At 45.9% G+C, this 18,027-nt stretch overlaps 2 protein-coding genes across 2 annotated transcripts in view; one reads left to right on the forward strand and one right to left on the reverse strand.

Annotated features, from left to right (window-relative positions):
* Positions 1 to 1,493: 1,493 nt before the first annotated feature.
* Positions 1,494 to 18,027, forward strand: part of LOC125346411 (core histone macro-H2A.2) — a 32,603-nt gene continuing 16,069 nt past the window's right edge. The window contains exons 1-2 of the mRNA XM_048338936.1: positions 1,494 to 1,663; positions 16,997 to 17,227. Of these exons, the coding sequence (XP_048194893.1) occupies positions 17,056 to 17,227 (172 nt within the window). The 5' untranslated portion in view covers positions 1,494 to 1,663; positions 16,997 to 17,055. The remainder of the gene's footprint in view (positions 1,664 to 16,996; positions 17,228 to 18,027) is intronic.
* Positions 9,728 to 18,027, reverse strand: part of Aifm2 (apoptosis inducing factor mitochondria associated 2) — a 46,916-nt gene continuing 38,616 nt past the window's right edge. The window contains exon 10 of the transcript XR_007209927.1: positions 9,728 to 9,780. The gene's annotated coding sequence lies outside the window, so the exon portion shown is untranslated. The remainder of the gene's footprint in view (positions 9,781 to 18,027) is intronic.

Raw genomic sequence — 18,027 nt, forward strand, 5'->3', positions numbered from 1 at the left:
TCTTTCTAATGTATGCATGGCGTGGGTGACATTAGAGAGGAAGATGGTTGATTCCTCAAGAAAAGAAAAGAAAAAAATGAGTTCAAATGTACATAATCTTAATAGTCGAGGGACACACCTGAAAACGGAACCAGGATATGTGAGAAGAGGAGTGGGGATGGGATAGGTGGGGTGGGGAGAATAATGGAAGGAATGGCTCTGCTAGGATGCATCATACACACAAACAAACCTGTTCAGTAGGAACTCTTTGACTATAATACAAAATGCACATGATCTGAAGCACTATCTGCAAATGCCAGCCACTGCCACGATGAAGTTATACAAATGCCCCAAGGCTGTGCACATTTGGGTTCTGCCCATCCATCTAGACAGTCACAGACTTCAGTCACCCCAGTGCCCCTTTGCCCGCAGAGTTACAACTTTATAGTAGCAAATATATACAATATTACCAAATGGTAGTTAATGCCTTTGGAAAACACCCATTTGGCCAGCGGTGGAGAACTGTTTTCACTTGGGTGGGTTTCTCTTTTTTGAAGAGATCAAAATGCTGAAACACACACACACACACACACGTTTGTTTTATTAAGGAGACAACATGGGAAATACAGATGATCCCACAGCAAGTTAGGATTCCCCCCCCCCCAAATAAACGCATTCCTTTGGTCCTGTAGTCATGGGCTCTTGCCAGTTCTCCTGATACAAAAGATCTCCTGTAAAGATGTAGCAGCCACTAATGTCATTGTGGCACCTGAATTTGTCCATGCTCTCCCCCCCCCCAACTACATACAAAATGAGTTTCCTAGAAACTCATAAAAAATTGCTCCTTCAGGCAATACCTGTATGCTAACCTCAATACCCTTTAGAAGATGACAAATTTACGCACAATTAAACATTACATACACAAACACACACGGTGTACCCCGCCAAAACACACATCTCCTATTCCAAGTATGACACAACCACGGATTCTACATCAATGTTCATTTATAACCAGCGGACAGGCATGGGAGATGCTGTCGCAGTTCCGGGGCCGGGGCCGCCCTGGGTGCTTCCCAGCGGTGGTGGACACCGTGTCGGTGCGTTTTGTTCTTATGGAAGGACACGAGAGGGGCATCGAAGGTGGCTTTTCCCCCCTCGCGTCCATGCTCTAAAGCCGTCCCCAGCACCGGCAGGGGCAGAGGAACACCCACGCCTCCTTCTCCTGGCCAAGGTGGATCGCGGCTAACCTGAAAGTAGCCTGGGCGGTGACCACAGTGCCTTTGTGTCCCCGGATCTGGGGCAAGACGCCCCGTAGTCCCCGGAAAAGCGGCGGAGGCCGCGCGCGCCCGTTCCCTCATTAATGCCCCTGAAGGACAATGGCTCATCAAGCCCCACCGAACGCCCCGCGCCCGTGGCAGAGCCGGGGCTGGCGGGGGCTGGGGCCGGGCGCCTCCCCCTAGCGGCGGTTATGTGGAGGAGCAATCCCCTCTCCCTCCTCCTCCTCCTCCCCCTGCTACGATCCGCGGCCCGGAGAACTGCCGCTTGCCGCCATTGACACGCACAGATAAAACCTAAAGAAAGGCAAAGAGTCCTGCCCCGCACCGGCGCCGCGCGGGCCGAACCTGCGCCTGGGGAGGGGCGCGCAGAGGGCACCGCGCGCGCGGAGCAGGGGGCGCAGCACCAGGTGAGCCCGCCTTGGCGACGGCATTATTGTTCAGGAGCTCGGGGGCGGGGAGGGGGGGGATCTGAAACAAAACGCGCTGTGCCCGGGCAGCGCGAGGGGCCGGAGGGAGCCACCCCGCCTCTGCCCCCGCGGCCCACCCCAGCCCCACGGACGCGCCCCACCGCCATCCCGCTCTGTGCAAGAGGGAAAAAATGAATCAGTCTGCCCAACTTGCACAGTCGGGAAATAAAAGGGAGATTGCTCGAGAAGGTGAAATTCCTGCAGCGGGCGAGGGGCCCGGGGCACGGCGGGCGAGGAGGGCTGCGGGGTCCCGCGGCGGGGGCCCCGGCGAGGCTGTCTCCGAGGGATTGGAGGGCTCTGGGGAAGCGGAGTTTGGGGAGCGGAGGGAGGAGGGGGAGGGACTGGGCGAGGGGCGGGAGCTGCGCCCGGGGCCTCCGAGGTGCCCAGGTTGGGCGCCGGCGGCTCGGGGCTGACAATGGAGGGGCGCGGGGCAGAGGGAAAGGACCGTGATCCCGGGATGGGCGGGCGGCGCCGGGGAAGGTCAGGCCCGAGATGCCGGGCGGGTGGCGCGGGCTGCTGCGCGGCCCCTCGAGCGTGCGTGCGCCCCGGGGCGGGCGGGAGGAGGGCGCTGGGCCGGGCACTCCCCTCCGGTTCCCTTTCCGGGGCGCCCGGTGCCGGCGCGCGCGCGCGGCGCTTTCACCGGGAAATGGCGGCCCCTCCGCGCTTCCCTTCCGGGGAAGTAGTCGGATTTCCCGCCTGCTTTGCGCGGGAAAAATTAATCCTCAGAATGTAAAGAAAAAGGAAATCGAAGTAAAGTGGCTGCGACACCCTAAAGACTTGCGCCAGGCTCACGCCACCGGGGGAATCGCGTGCGGGGCGCCCTGGGGGTGGGCCAGCCCTGCCGTCCCGGTGTGCCCCAGCGAACAGCCTGGCCAGCATCCTAGACGCTCCGTGGGTGCCATTCCACGCCTTGCCTCGTGGGGGCGCCCTCCGCTCCTGCCCTCTTTGTTTCACCCAACAATGGCCATTGGGGCATTGGTCCCGCAAGGATCCAGTGAACTGGCTTCTCCAAAGGTGTCATACAGCCCGTTGTCCCTGGGGTGAAATGGGCCCCTCTGGGCCTGATTTTGGCCTGGCCATTGCTGAGGCTTTGAGGAAGGGGCTCCTGAATGGGGGAAGGATCTGAGAAACCCAACGGGTCCCTGGGTGTTTGGTGGGATGCACTGGCAGCCCTGATGGTAGGGCAGTCCTGGGTACAGCAGCCCGGGAGAATTCCAGCCAGCCCTGTCCAGCTCAATGGATTTCAAACACAAGAGCCCACACACCCAAGGACCACCCACCCCACCGCACTGAGGACCATTGAGAGGAGGGCTCTCAGTGCACTGTTGCAAATGGTGATCTGGCTTCTGTCACTTGTGTTTTTGGAGTAGAGTTGTACTCTCTCTGTGCAATTGCTACAGAAATGATTCCAGAGATGAGAGAAAAAAGAAACATAATATTAAGAGTGTCTTTATGTGGTTTCCAAACAAAGCTACACATAATTCTCAGTCCATTCCTGTTCAACTGAAAGTTGTCTCTTACTTCTTTGCAAAGCTCTTCTTACGTTCAAATTCAGTGTTCAGGGCTCCAAAATCTGTTACTGTGCTTTTAGATTTTTAATAGAACTGCTTTAGCCCAAGATGATCATATAAATAAATATAGGCATTGTCCGGTGGGAAGATATCTCTTGAACCATATAATTCACATCTTCAACATTCTTTTGAGCACCCAGAGTCCTTCTTAAAATCTCAGTTTTCTTCTCTGGTTTTTTCCTACCCTAACTATTCTGTCTCACCTGGAACCATTATCAAGCCCTTGATATTGTTCCTGGTTTGTGCTCAATGAAAGAATTTACCATGTGGATCCAAAATGTGCCAAAGAGTCTGATTCTACTCCCTCACTGTTCTATCTCATGTCTAGTTCCCAGGGTTTGTGAGGTGCCTTTGGTTGCCTCTCTCCCAGCAGGTGGGACACCCTGCTAGGTATTGTCTGAGACAGCCAGTCTGTTTTCTCTGTCTCCTGCCAGCAAAGCAGGAGGAGATTTTTGTCCTAGGCAACTTTAAATGAAAGATATCTGTAACTTGCTTAGGGTGAGTGGTGAGCAAAAACTCAACCAATTTCCTTCAGAATGTTTTTCATTCTTAAGAAATAACTTAAGGGGCCTGGGAATATAGCCTAGTGGTAGACTGCTTGCCTCATATACATGAAGCCCTGAAATAACTTAAGGGGCCTGGGAATATAGCCTAGTGGTAGACTGCTTGCCTCATGTACGTGAATCCCTGGGTTCAATTCCTCAGCACCACATATGTAGAAAAAGCTGGAAGTGACAATGTGGCTTAAGTGGTAGCGTGCTAGCCTTGAGCAAAAAGGAGCAGAGACAGTGCTCAGCCAAAAAAAAAGAAAGAAAGAAAAGAAAAGAAAAAAGAACTTAAGCTGGGTGCCAGTGGCTCACACCTGTAATCCTAGCTACTCAGGAAACTGAGATCTGAGGATCATGGTTCGAAGCCAGCCTGGGCAAGAAAGTCTGTGAGACTCTTCTCTCCACTAAACTACAAAAAACAAAAACAAAAAAAAACAAAACAGAAAATGGTAGAGTGCTGCTAGCCTTGAGCACAAAAGCTCAGGGACAGTGCCCAGGCAGAGTTCAAGCCCCAGGACTAGCATAAAAAAAGACCCTTCAGGTTGAGTGCTGGTACTCATGCCAGTAATCTTCACTACTCAGGAAGACAAGATCTGAGGATCCCAATTAGAAGCTAACCTGAGCAGAAACATCTGAGATTCATCTCCAGTTAGCCATCAAAATCCTGGTGGAGCTGTGCCTCAACTAGTAGAGTTTCAGCCATAAGCAAAAAATGCCAAGTAATAGTGTGAGGCCCTGAGTTCAAGCCTGGCACACACAATAATAATAACAACCACTTCCAGGTATCAGGCACAGTCTTGCAATCTTTAGAAATGCTTTTGCAAAATGTGTATGGCAGAATTGAAGAGTGTATGGTTAACAATCATCAACACCAACTGGGGTCCGGGAGAACAGATGGGAGGAAGTCACACCCTGCTTACCCATTAAGCCCTTGACTAAAGCCTAGAAGACAAGATGCACATTCAAGCAAAACAAGGTAAAAAGTGATAGTGGAAAGCTAAGGGGAAAAAAAAGAACGCTAAGGGGAAAACAGACAGGAATGTGTATCGAGAGAGCCAATTTGATAAGCAGTCTGGCACTATTAATGAATAATGCCTACATTATATAACCTAGCCTTTCTTTTTAGTGTTTTGTTTTGTTTTTTTGGCCAGTCCTGGGGCTTGAAATCAGGGCCTGAGCACTGTCCCTGGCTTCTTTTTGGTCAAGGCTAGCACTCTGCCACTTGAACCACAGTGCCACTTCTGGCCATTTTCTATATATGTGGTGCTGGGGAATCGAACCCAGCCAGGGCTTCATGTATGTGAGGCAAGCACTCTTGCCACTAGGCCATATTCCCAGCCCCATAACCTAGCCTTTCATTTCTTGTTATCCTAATGTCTTAGGCACCCAGCTGGGCACTGTGGTTCACACCTGTAATCCCAGCAATTGGGAATCAGAGGGAACCCTTTGCAACCACACCTCACATTGCAGCTGACTTTAGGAAAGGGAGAACCCAAGACGTTCCAGGTTTAAGATGTTCCAGGTTTAAGCCATGCTTTTGTGAAATCCTGTGGCCTCCTCTTTGCAATGCATGTAAATCTCAGGCAGGTGGAATTTGGAGAATACGGGGTTAGATGAGGAGGGATCCAGAAGTGCTCACCTAGCCTTAGGAAAAGGCTGTTGGAGTTCCCTAGGGTTAAACCTCCAGTACCAGATTGGGGACATAGCACAGTGGTAGCATGCTTGCCTAGAGCTAGGCAAGCCCCAGATTCCAGCCTCAGCACTACAGGCATATAAATAAATAAATACATACATACATACATACATACATACATACATACTTCATTATTATTGCCAGGCTCTGGTAGCTCGTACGGAGAGACATAAAAGACTCAATAACAGGAGACAGCGTCTCTTGTTCTCACACACAGCCTCAAGCCCTGTAGTCCAATAGTCTTGACTCTGAAACAGAAGGACAAATAGAGAGAAACATACTCAAGACAATATGAGAAGACTGCCTTTTATAAAGTAGCTCTCTGTGTGAGTACAGGGTCTTGAATGCAGAGACTCATTTTCACTTTCCTGCTGGTGCTGTGCCACTCCCTCCACTTCTGGCTTTTTGGCTGGTTAACTGGCAAGAAGAACCTCGTGGTCTTTTCTACCCTAGCTGGCTTTGAGTCAAGATCCTCAGATCTCAGCCTCTTGAGTAGCTAAGGTTACAAGCGTGAACCACCAGCACTCAGCTTATAGTGGTTTCTGTGGAAGAAACAAATCATAATAGTTCATCTTTATTGGGTGTTTACTGCCAGCCAGATGTTGTTTTGAGTACTTTATATGTCTGAACTCTTTAATTCTAACCACAGCTCACAGGTAGATACTGTTATTACACCTACCTTTTTACAGAAAAGAAAAGCTAAGAGCCTGCTGTGAGTCACTAGTTACAGACTGCGTTCACTGGAATAGTGTATGCAAATTTTTATTTTTAAAAATCCTACTTGCATCGCTGTTTTACCTGACATTTTTATTTTCATGACAAATGAAAGATAAAGAGTATCACGTTGAGCCACATGACACTGTACTTTAAACTGTCATGTCACAAAGTATTAAATAAGATAAATTTGGTTTCTCTGAAGCCCTTACAGTTCATATAACCACCTTGCCATCCATCATACTTTGTCCAATTTATTAAACTGTCATTGCCAATTAGGGGCTGGGATGGAGTAAGTCATTCAATTCAAAATTCCCATACTGTGAGAGGATTGTGGGCAGACAAATGTACCAACCCCCATCTAGGGACAGCCACTTCAGCTGACCATGTTTGCCCAAGAAGCTTTCTACACTGACTGTTTTTTGTTTTGTTTTGCTTCATTTTGTCAGTCCTGGGACTCAAATTCTGGGCCTGGGCACTATCCTTGAGCCCCTTTTGCTCGAGGCTACTGCTCTACCACTTGAACCACAGGGCCACTTCCAGCTTTTGCTGAGTAGTTTATTGGAGATAATAGTCTCACAGACTTTCCTGCCTGGGCTGGCTTTGAACTGAGATTCTCAGATCTCAGCCTGCTGAGTAGTTAGGATGACAGACATGAGCCACTGGCACTCTGCTCTGACCATATTTTTTTTTAACCCAGAATGACAATATGACATGGTCTGATCAAAGATTTGGGGAGTTGTTTCTAGATAAGAGAAGCAGTCTTTGGGGGAGGGATTGGGGGTTGGAAAGGTAGGAGAAAAATGAGGGAAGGGGTAGCAAGTTTGACAAGAAATATACTCACTACCTTATGTATGTAACTGTAACCCCTCTGTACATCACCGTGACAATAAAATTAAACTTTAAAAATTTTTTAAAGGAGAAGCAGTCTTAATAGTAGAGTTTAGAAGCCTAAATTTGAGGTGTTCCCATGACAATGGGACAAAGGTATAATAAGATAAAATCAGACCTACCCTGAAACCTGGGCCCTATCTGTGCTGGGCTGACCCTACCAACCCTCTAGAAAGAGAATGAAGTTACTTGTATTTTTGCCAGCTTTCATCACTCAATAAAATTAAGGAATAGTGGAGGATTTCACAAAGGTAAAACCCAGTAACTTATGCAATCACAGAGGATAATTCACTGGGTTCAACATTAGAGTGATTAAATTCCATATTTACTAATCTTCTGCAATTTTATTGAAGTAAAAGTCCACTCAAGTGTTTTCCCACCCTGCCCCATCACTAAACTGAATTTTTACCTTAGCCAATATATAGTTGACAATGTAGGTCATTATCTTGGGGTGAAAAGACATTCCTTGAGGCAAAATTAAGGAGATTTGGGGCCCCCACTTACTCTTATCCATGATTTTCATGGGCAGTAAACCAGTGAGTATAAAGGCAAGCTTGCTTGTTTCCTGTCTATGTGCTTTGTGTTGATGCCTGTATCAGGTGGGGGTCAGGAAGAATGGTGCATTGAGCATCTTCCTGCAAAGGTATCACCTCTCTATCTGGAGGTCAGGAGGTGCTATGTTCTCAGGCAGAGCTATGCAGAGCCCGGGGCAGGAAGATTGGGAGCCAAACCCATCCAGGTTCCAGGCACTTCCTTCTCCAACCAAGACAGCTCTGCTCTCATGCAGATTATATCTTAGAGCTCCTATCAACTTTGGTCCAAGCCAAGGAAGAGTTTGGGCCAGGTGCTGGTGACACACACCTGTGATCCTACTCAGGAGGCTGAGGTCAGAGAATCAAAATTCAAAACCAGCCCAGGAAAGAAAGTCCATGAAACTCTTATTTCCCCTTCACCACCAAAAAGCCAGAAGTGGGGCTGGGAATATGGCCTAGTAGCAAGAGTACTTGCTTTGTATACATGAAGCCCAAGGTTCAATTCCCCAGCACCACATATATAGAAAATGGCCAGAAGTGGCGCTGTGGCTCAAGTGGCAGAGTGGTAGCCTTGAGCAAAAAGAAGCCAGGGACAGTGCTCAGGCCCTGAGTCCAAGGCCCAGGACTGGCCAAAAAAAAAGATGCCAGAGTGGAGCTATGGCTCCAGTGATAGAGGGATAGCCTTGAGCACAAAAGCTCAGGGACAGCACCCTGAGTTCAAGCCCCAGTACACACACACACACACACACACACACACACACACACACACACACACACACACACACACACACACACAGTCCCAGTGGGCCAAAGTTCAAGGAACTCCTAAAACCCCTCATCCTCCTGCATCTCTTAGTGCCCCTGGCATGGCCAAAGTGAGTACAAATTTTCTGCCTCTGAGTTACAAAGAATGTGCATACTTCCCTACTGCTCAGCATAACTGAGAGGCTTATTTAAAAGGGAATGATTCGCAATCATCATATAATTTAAATAAATTTGATTAATGCTTTGTTCTCAAATTCATGGCTGGTTAATTTGGTTAATTTCATCTACGTGTCATTTTGCTGAAATTGCATTTGATATAGCTCTTTACGTTATAAATTGTTAATGTATTTTAACATATATGACAATAAAATTATTGACTATTCTCATTCACTTAAAGGTGGCCCTGGAAGAAAATGGTTTGGAAAGTACTACTTGTACAATCATGATTTGCCCTTGGAGTTCATAAATGGGAGTTTAATAGAGTAAGAGATTTAGCTGGTGTTACTGAAAATAGCTTTTATAGCTACCAAGCAATGCTAACAAACTATTATTTTAATACAGTACTTAGGGTAATACATCAAAATATATTAGAGTTCTATTACGTGTGAAGCTGTCTAAGAGATTTTCTTCATACCCTTTGAAATACATTTCTCCATAGAGTTAACATATTTATATTGAATTCCCTGATGGTCTACTTAGTTTTATTTCATGTCATTTTATTTTTCCAAAGGACAGTTTTGAACTGACAGCAGAAAGCCGCTTCATTTCAGTGTCTACTTCATGTTTCATAAATATTTACAATAAAAATATTCTGAAGCACAGCAGTACTTAGTGTACTAATGGTGTTTTGTATCCATGAGAAAACATCATGAACACTAACAGTGAACACATTTCCAAAATGTTCAAATCGCATCTGAGTCTATTGGGTGTGACAGTGTAAATTTCGTGTTCGTGACCATATCAGAAAACAGTATTTGGAGATTTTTGAAAATTTCACTTCCATCGTTAAAAAGCTATGTAAGACCTCTTGTTTTTTTATTTTAAATAATGCATATATGAAAATGTTCTTGGTATGTGTATTTCTGAAGGGAATGATCTCAAGAATCTTTTTGAATAAGCTCTCATAATTCCAGGTCCTTTGTCAAGATTATTCCTCAGTGTGAACAAACCCAATGCTTGTTATCCCCCCGCCCCCCTATTCCCTTTCCCCTTTCTCTCTCGCTGTCTCTCTCTGTCTCTGTCTCTCTGTCTCTCTATCTCTCTGTCTCTGTCTCTCTCTGTCTCTCTGTCTCTCTCTCTCTCTCTCTCTCTCTCTCTCTCTCTCTCTCTCTCTCTCTCTCTCCTGTCTCCTTTCTCCCCTTTTAGGAAGCTTTGGGCTAGATTCTGTAGGTCAGTGGTGGAGTTCTTGTCTATCACGCCTGAGATCCTGGATTCAATTACCAGCACTACAAAAAGAAAAAAAATAAGTTGATAAAAAATGAGCATCTTTTTCTAGAAGCTTCACTATTAGAAAGCAGTCATTAAATGGGGCATGGTGGTACACACCTGTAATACCAACACTGGGGTATGAGGCAGGGGAATCATGGTTCCAGGCCAGCCTGGGCTGCATAGTGAGATCCTGTTTAAAAAGTCAACCAGATAGATATATAGGTAGACAGAGACAGACAGACAGACAGATAGACAGATAGATAGATAGATAGATAGATAGATAGATAGATAGATAGATAGATAGATAGACAGATAGATAGATAGATAGATTGGTTGATTGATTGATTGATTGATTGAATAGACAGATCTTTTAAGTGGTCATTTAAATCAGGACACTGAAAGCTTCTTGCTAATTTTCTATGTCTTTATCAGTTTAAAAACAGTGCCAAGACGTTTAAGGCATAAAAAGTTGATGCTCTCTTGCCAGCTCTTTATACTTGAAAAAGAACTTATTTATAAGCAAAATAATGGTCTAAAGAATCCAGACTTTGTTTTAGGAAAGCAGTCAGTGTGTTAAGTGATGAAGTTTGCCATTCCTCATGAAAAGCTTTTTATTCAGTAAGGGGAAATGCTAAGGGTTTGCCCCTTCTTTTCTTCCTGCCTCCTGGAATTATAATATAATTTGAAATATTGTTTGTAAGAATACCATATGCTGCCACCATGCAAATACAGACCCATTGAGTTGGATTCTATTATATTAGTACATTTTATACAATCTCTTGATGTGGAATTTTGTATTCTCCAATTATCTTCAGATCGGTTAGTTTCTGATGACTCACTTGATGATAGAAGTGACCTTAATTTTTAGTATGACACTATTACTTAGTTATAAGATGGGTGAATACTTGTTCCTCACCAGTGTGTCCATTTCTAGGCTGATATCCAAGCAAGGTTTGTCAAGATGTTAAAGGAAAATGACATTTCTAGTTTCCAGTTCAAAATGATGGACTGAGAGCATATGCAGTCCTTCCCCACCATATCCCCCTCTTCCTCCCTGGAATCCACAGAAATGTTGATAAAGATGTATAATAGTGTAATTATTGGTGCACATCTGTAATCCCAACACTTGGGAGACCATCTCAAATTTGAAGCTGGGCTGGGTTACATATAATGAATTAATTAATTTTAAAGCACAACAAAGGAGCTAGACTGCTGTTGGTTATCATAAAGATCAGAGATAAGAGAGCTGGGGATATGGCCTAGTGGCAAGAGTGCTTGCCTTGTACACATGAGGCCCTGGGTTCAATTCCCCAGCACCACATATACAGAAAATGGCCAGAAGTGGCGCTGTGGCTCAAGTGGCAGAGTGCTAGCCTTGAGCAAAAAGAAGCCAGGGACAGTGCTCAGGCCCTGAGTCCAAGCCCCAGGACTGGCCAAAAAAAAAAAAAAAAAATATATATATATATATATATATATATATATATATATATATATATATATCAGAGATAAGAGGAAAAGACAGGCATGGTGGTCATCCCAGCACTGGAGAGGGCAAAGATTGTGAGTTCAAGACCTGTTTGGGCTATATTTAAAACCCTGACTCCAGACAAAGAATGAAAGCAAGATGAGCTACAGTGAAAGTGGGCGGGATGACAGGTCGGGACTTGGTGAAAAGACTTGTCTCTTGTGTAGCTAAATGAATTGGCTTCTCTTCCTTCTCAACATCTTGTCAAACTTAAAAATCTGGTGCTCACTGGGTGCTGGTGGCTCAGGCCTATTATCCTAGCTACTCAAGAGTCTGAGGTCTGAGGATCGTGGTTTGAAGCCAGCCAGGTAGGAAAGTCCTTGGGATTCTTATCTCCTCCAATTAACCTCCTAAAAGAAAAACTGCAAGTGGAGCTGAGGGTCCAAGTTTTAGAGCACTAGCCTTGAGCAAAAAGAGTTCAGGGATAGCACCCAAGCCCTGAGTTCAAGCCCCAGGAAGGACAAAAACAAAACAAAAAACCTTAGTGTTCCTCTTCCAAGCTTACAATCTGACGTTTCTACTCTAAAGAAATCACACAACTACAGGGCACATCTGAAGTTTCTAAGATGGGTTTGACTCCACAAAATAAAGATCCCCATTCTGGCCTTGGGAGCTTTCATTTCCTTATGGGACACCCTACGGTGATTTCTGTTAGTTGTCATGCTTGGCATACACCCCAAGTAGGAAGCCTACCTGCTAAATGCTCGTTACAGAAAACTCTTCTACCTGCCTGTGCTTCTGCAAAAGTACCAGTGAATAACCAAAGACCACCAGACACTGAAGGAATCCCGGGGTAAAAGGTAAAGAGGAAAATAAGTAGAACAACTGTCTGGACAAAGCAGCATAGAGATCAGAAAGTAACCTTTCATTACTAAGCAGTCGGCAGACATGGTGCACACATGAAAGAACAGGATGCTACGAGAAAAGAGCCGAGGCCTTGATATTTAAAATAGAATGATTAAATTAAATGTTAGAAGGATTCAAGACATGAGAGAAAAAAGTATAGAAGAGACTTGAAGGTGCAACCAGGACACTCAACATCTGGTTTACAGAGAACCCAAGAACAGAAGTAAATAAGAACCTGGGAGAAAAAGGGAAGGGAGCAGTAATCACATACATAATAGGGGAAAATCCCCAAGTAATCTAGATTGAACTGACTTCCAAGTGCTGAACAGGATGAATGGAGAAGGGGGGCACTCATGGCCTCAAAAGATTGGAGCAAAATGATTTTGATGCCAATCATTATATACCCACTGAATGATAATCCAATCCAGGATCATTCAATGAATGTTCTGTTTGTAAACAAAATTTACTTCTCAGTTCTGTTGCCGAAGAGTTTGATTGAGTACATAAGGACACCCCAAGAAAGAAGCCATGGGATCATGGAGAAGCAGAGAGAGCAGGTCCCAGGATGATGAAGGAAAAAAACAACTTATGTGTGCGTGATGTACACAACCTTCATGTAGCCATATTCTTTCTTCATACATGTAAACAAACAATGTATTATAGTCCTGAAGCTTTGCCTAATCAGAGCAAAATTTCTTGAGAGCAGAAGGTAAATAAGTATAAACATTTCAATATTATGCAGATGCATAATACTGCAGTGAATGCTTTGTCTTTAGATGGTAGACCTACATCATACTCAAACTCCTCCCAGGATGCAAATACAGACTGCTAAGTTTTGAACTCCTGCCTTCCCAAGACTACCTGGAATAGACCTACCTGGAATAGAAAGAAGTTTGGGTTATAGCTTCTCCTGACTCTAGGCACAGGGCAGGAGTGCTCTTGGGACTCAGTCTTCTGAGTAGTCCCAAAGGCACACTGCCTTCCACCTGTGGCTAGGGTAAGTGGAACACATCAGCTTATATCAGCCCCCCACCCCTACCCTTACATCCCCTGGGGATTCCCGATGTGGTCTGACTCGACTGTGAAAAGGGGTCTCAGAGCCCAGCACTTGGAGACCCAAGGAGGCTTATACCTTGTTAGTAAAAGCACTAACTATATCTTCCATTTCCAAGTAAAGCACATCCACCAGTCACCTGGCCCTGCAGCCCAGCTCTAGCCCAGTCCCTGATGGAGAGGAAAGCCAGAATCATACAAGGAAAGGCTTGCCACAAAGTTGTGTGTGTGTGTGTGTGTGTGTGTGTGTGTGTGTGTGTGTGTGTGTGTGTGTGTGTAGATATCTATCCCGTGGCAGCTTGAACTTCATGCAGAGTTGGAATGGTAGGGTGCGATTCTGAGCATTTAGCACACAGGGTATTGTCCATGGGGGCACATGTACCTTGTGATTGTGATTGGCTTCTCAGGTGGTTTCCTTGGCAACCAGACTTCCTAATCCTCCCCACACAGACACACACTTGCCAGAAACTGGGAAAGGCACTTACTTGGCTTAGTGAGATCAGTAGCCCATCTTTGAAAACCTGCATGGATTTCTCAGGCCTAGAACAACTTCTCTAGAAGGCTATGCTCCTTTACCAAAACCATTTGCGCTTCAGAAAACTCAGAAAGTTTAAGCCAGAAGGACCTAATGGATCAATTTAAGCCCCTCTCCAGTTGCACAGAAGAGGCCCTGGAGGCCCAAGCAGGTGACACAGGGCACTCACATAGGAGTTATATCGAAGTGAGACTATACCTGGCTTCCTACTCCCAGGCCTGGGATCTTTTCTCTCTACCAGGAGCCATTTGCATTTTGAAAACCAGCACTCAGCCAGCAAACACGTGTGGTGTGAGCACAGGGATCACATAACCTTGCCAAGCATGTCCCAGCCCCTGGGACCGCCAGCAAGCATTGGGTGCTCCATGCTTTCACCGAAGCCACACCCTGATCTCCTCCATGTGTGCCAGTAAGCAGAGCTGACTCCAGCCACACGTCATGCATTTGTGACAGTGGCAGGAGGTTTTCAGAATGCGACACTGCTTGACCCTTGTCTCTGTCCGATAACATTTGGAGGCTATTTTTGCTTACCCTTGACTCATGATTATGGACGATCTGTGTTGGCAAAATGGCACATGAAATAAGAGTAGCGGTCTTCCTGATCAGGTAATAATAACCTGGGTGAGCCATGTAGTAAAAGCTCACCTCATTCACCTCAGCTAGGTGCTGCTGCATAGTGGCATCATATTCGTCACTACACAGCCACCAAACACTGCAGAAAATTGAACTCTGTTCGCTCAACCAGATTACATAAATTCCATTTGGGGCCCATGTCCTGTGGGCCATGTGTTCATTTAGCACTTTCTCTCCTCTTGGAATTAATTACATGCTTGGACCTGGTCCTTTGCCATCCTGGCTTGGGGAGATGCTGAGGCAATGTGACATGAAAGCCTAGGGTGTATTCTGACTTGCCGTTTGCTATTACTCTGCAGTACCATATTCCATACCATTACAGCTTCTGGGTTGCTTCTGTTTTTAAGAATGCTATGTGATTGTAGAAGTTAAAAACCTGTTCGGGGAGCTGGGGATATGGCCTAGTGGCGAGAGTGCTTCCCTCATATACATGAAGCCCTGGGTTCAATTCCCCAGCACCATGTATACAGAAAACGACCAGAAGTGGCGCTGTGGCTCAAGTGGCAGAGTGCTAGCCTTGAGCAAAAAAAGAAGCCAGGGACAGTGCTCAGGCCCTGAGTTCAAGCTCCAGGACTGGCAAAAAAAAAAAAAGTGTTCAGACAAAGGCGCAATACCTAGGTGCCTCTGATCTTATAAAATAATATTTATCAAATGAACTCCAGGAAATGGAAATAAGAACTTTTTTCTTTGTGGTTGTTTTTGTTTTCTTTTTGTCTTGTTTGCTTATTTGTCTGTCTCTGGGAAGGTAAGAGGAGGCACAGAAATGGAGGGACATGGGTGAACAAATACAGCAGTGGTACAAAATGAACTGTACAACTTGTAGGTGGGGATGGGAGGAAGGAACTGGGAGAGATCAAGGGAAGGGGTGACATTGTCCAAAAAGAAATGTATTCATGCTGGGCACTGGTGGTGCATGCTTCTAATCCTAGCTACTCAGGAGGCTGAGATCTGATCATGGTACAAAGCCAGCCTGACCAGGAAAGTCCATGAAACTCTTATCTCCAATTAACCACCAGAAAACCAGAAGTAGAGCTGTGGTTCCAAGTGGTAGAGTGCCAGCCTTGAGAAGGAAAAAAAAAAAAAAAAAAGCTCAGTGACAGCACCCAGGCCCTGAGTTCAAACTCCATGACCAACAAAAAAATAAAGAAATATACTCATTACCTGACTTTTGTAACTGTAACCCCTTTTTGCATCACCTTTATAAGAACAATTAAAAAGTAATTTTCTTAAAAGGCAAAGATGTGGGCTGGGAATATGACTTAGTGGTAGAGTGCTTGCCTAGCATGCATGAAGCCCTGGGTTTGATTCCTCAGTACCACATAAACAGAAAAAGCCAGAAGTGGCGATGTGGCTCAAGCTAACCTTGAGCACAGAGAGGCTCAGGGACAGAGCGTAGGCCCTGAGTTCAAGCCCCAGGATGGGCAAAAAAAAAAGGAGGGCTGGGACTATGGCCTAGTGGCAAGAGTGCTTGCCTCATATACAGGAAGCCCTGCGTTCGATTCCTAAGCACCACATATATAGAAAATGGCCAGAAGTGGCACTGTGACTCAAGTGGCAGAGTGCTAGCCTTGAGCAAAAAGAAGCCAGGGACAGTGCTCAAGCCCTGAGTTCAAGCCCAGGACTGGCAAAAAAAAAAAAAAAAGGAAAAAGATGTTTAGAATAAATAACAAACAATAAATGTACATCAGCTCCAAGTTATGTTGCTCAAAACTAATTTTAATGAGTGTGATCATATCTTTACAGACTGTCTTTTTTGTTGCATCTCAATTGATGGATAGATAAATAGTCAGATTTTTTAGACAGTCTCACTATGTAACACAGGGTGGCCTCAAAATCACAATCCTCCTGCTTCAACCTCCCTTGTGCTGACATTACAGTTGTGTGCCACCACACTTGGCTTGAGTATTTGGTTTTGTGGTTTTTTTATTGCTACTGTATACATGACCCCAAGCTTCACAGTTTTGAACAGTACAAAGGTCTTAGAGTTCTGAGGTATGAAAGCTGACATCGTCTCTTCTGTGGGCTACAGAGAAAGTGCTGGCCCGAAGGTTTCTTCAGAAGGCTCTGAGGAGAGAATCGATTGACTCTGGTCTCATACCTACCACTCCTCACGGATTTCCTGCCTTTCTTAGAAGGACTCTGGAAATTACATGAGGTCACCCAGATCATCCAGGATAATCTCCTTCATCTCCAGATCCTTACCTTAATCACACCCTTGTCACAGGAAGCCACATCCTCTGTTGTGGGAATGAGAAAATGCCATATTTAGGGGTCATTGTGCAGCTGCCTGCAGGACTATGACCTGCTCTGCTGGGCAGTTTTCCCTCCTCTTAAGGCTGGGCTGCTGGCTGTAGGAGAGATGTTTTCGAGTGGGCTGTCCATGCCCTTCAGAGACCCCCTGCCTGGCTCTGTGCCCAGAGTACCTTGCACTAGCAGCCAGATGTCCGTGGCAGCAGTGTCCTAAGGTCACATCACTATGTCCACGTGTGCCCACATTTCTTGCCACCTATCCTCAACCCTGCCTTGTTTCCTTTCCAGCATTGTATTAGTGCCGGAAGGCCAGTAGGTCAACAAGCTGAGAGGGAAACTGAGGCAAAATGTCAGGGCGGAGTGGGAAGAAGAAAATGTCCAAGCTGTCCCGGTCAGCCAGGGCCGGCGTCATCTTTCCAGTGGGCAGGCTGATGCGCTACCTGAAGAAAGGGACTTTCAAGTACCGGATCAGCATGGGTGCCCCGGTCTACATGGCAGCTGTCATCGAGTACCTGGCAGGTAAAGGAGTACCACCCACTCCTAACTCCCCATCCTTCCCCAGGCACTGCCCACACGGGGACTGGGGTGGGATGCTCCCATCAGCCCAAGGCTTCTGTGGCTGGAGACAGGGTTTCTCCTGGCCTGTGTGGCCAAGGTCAGGCTCTGGGGGAAGAAGAGAGTGTGGGAGGGACAGATGGTGAAGACAGGCAACGACAGGCTCTTCTTGTCCTTCCCCCCAAGTTTGATGTATGCAAATGTGTATGTTAACTTGCATAAATTCTTGAAGAAGAGTAACTGTAAAAGGGGGAGAGGGTCTTGTCTTTGCATCAAATTTCTGACTAGTCATCCATTTTCTTGGTGAATTTAAATGAGGACTCAAAAGTCTGTAAGTCATATTTATTAGAACATTAAGAGCATCTTCAGGAGGCTCCACGAGGCCAGTGTACTATCCTAATTTTGTTCTCCTTGCTGAGCTGGTTCTTAGTTTCTGAAGACACATAGGAAAAAGTGTGTGTGTGTGTGTGTGAGAGAGAGAGAGAGAGAGAGAGAGAGAGAGAGAGAGAGAGAGAGAGAGAAATCGAGATCAATACAGGGGCGTGAACTTAGGACCCCACGCTCTCCATTTTTGCTCCAGGCTGGCATTCTAACCACTTGGGCCATATTTCCATTTAAGGCTTTTTTCCAGTTAACTGGAAATAAGAATTTCAGACTTGTCCTCCCCAGGCTGAGTTTGAACTAGGATCCTCAGATCTCAGCCCCCTGAGTAGTTAGAACTATAGGCATGAGCCAGCAGTGCCTGGCTATTATTTTTTTCTTCT

The sequence above is a fragment of the Perognathus longimembris genome, chromosome 2, assembly GCF_023159225.1.
Source record: "Perognathus longimembris pacificus isolate PPM17 chromosome 2, ASM2315922v1, whole genome shotgun sequence".
NCBI lineage: Eukaryota > Metazoa > Chordata > Mammalia > Rodentia > Heteromyidae > Perognathus > Perognathus longimembris.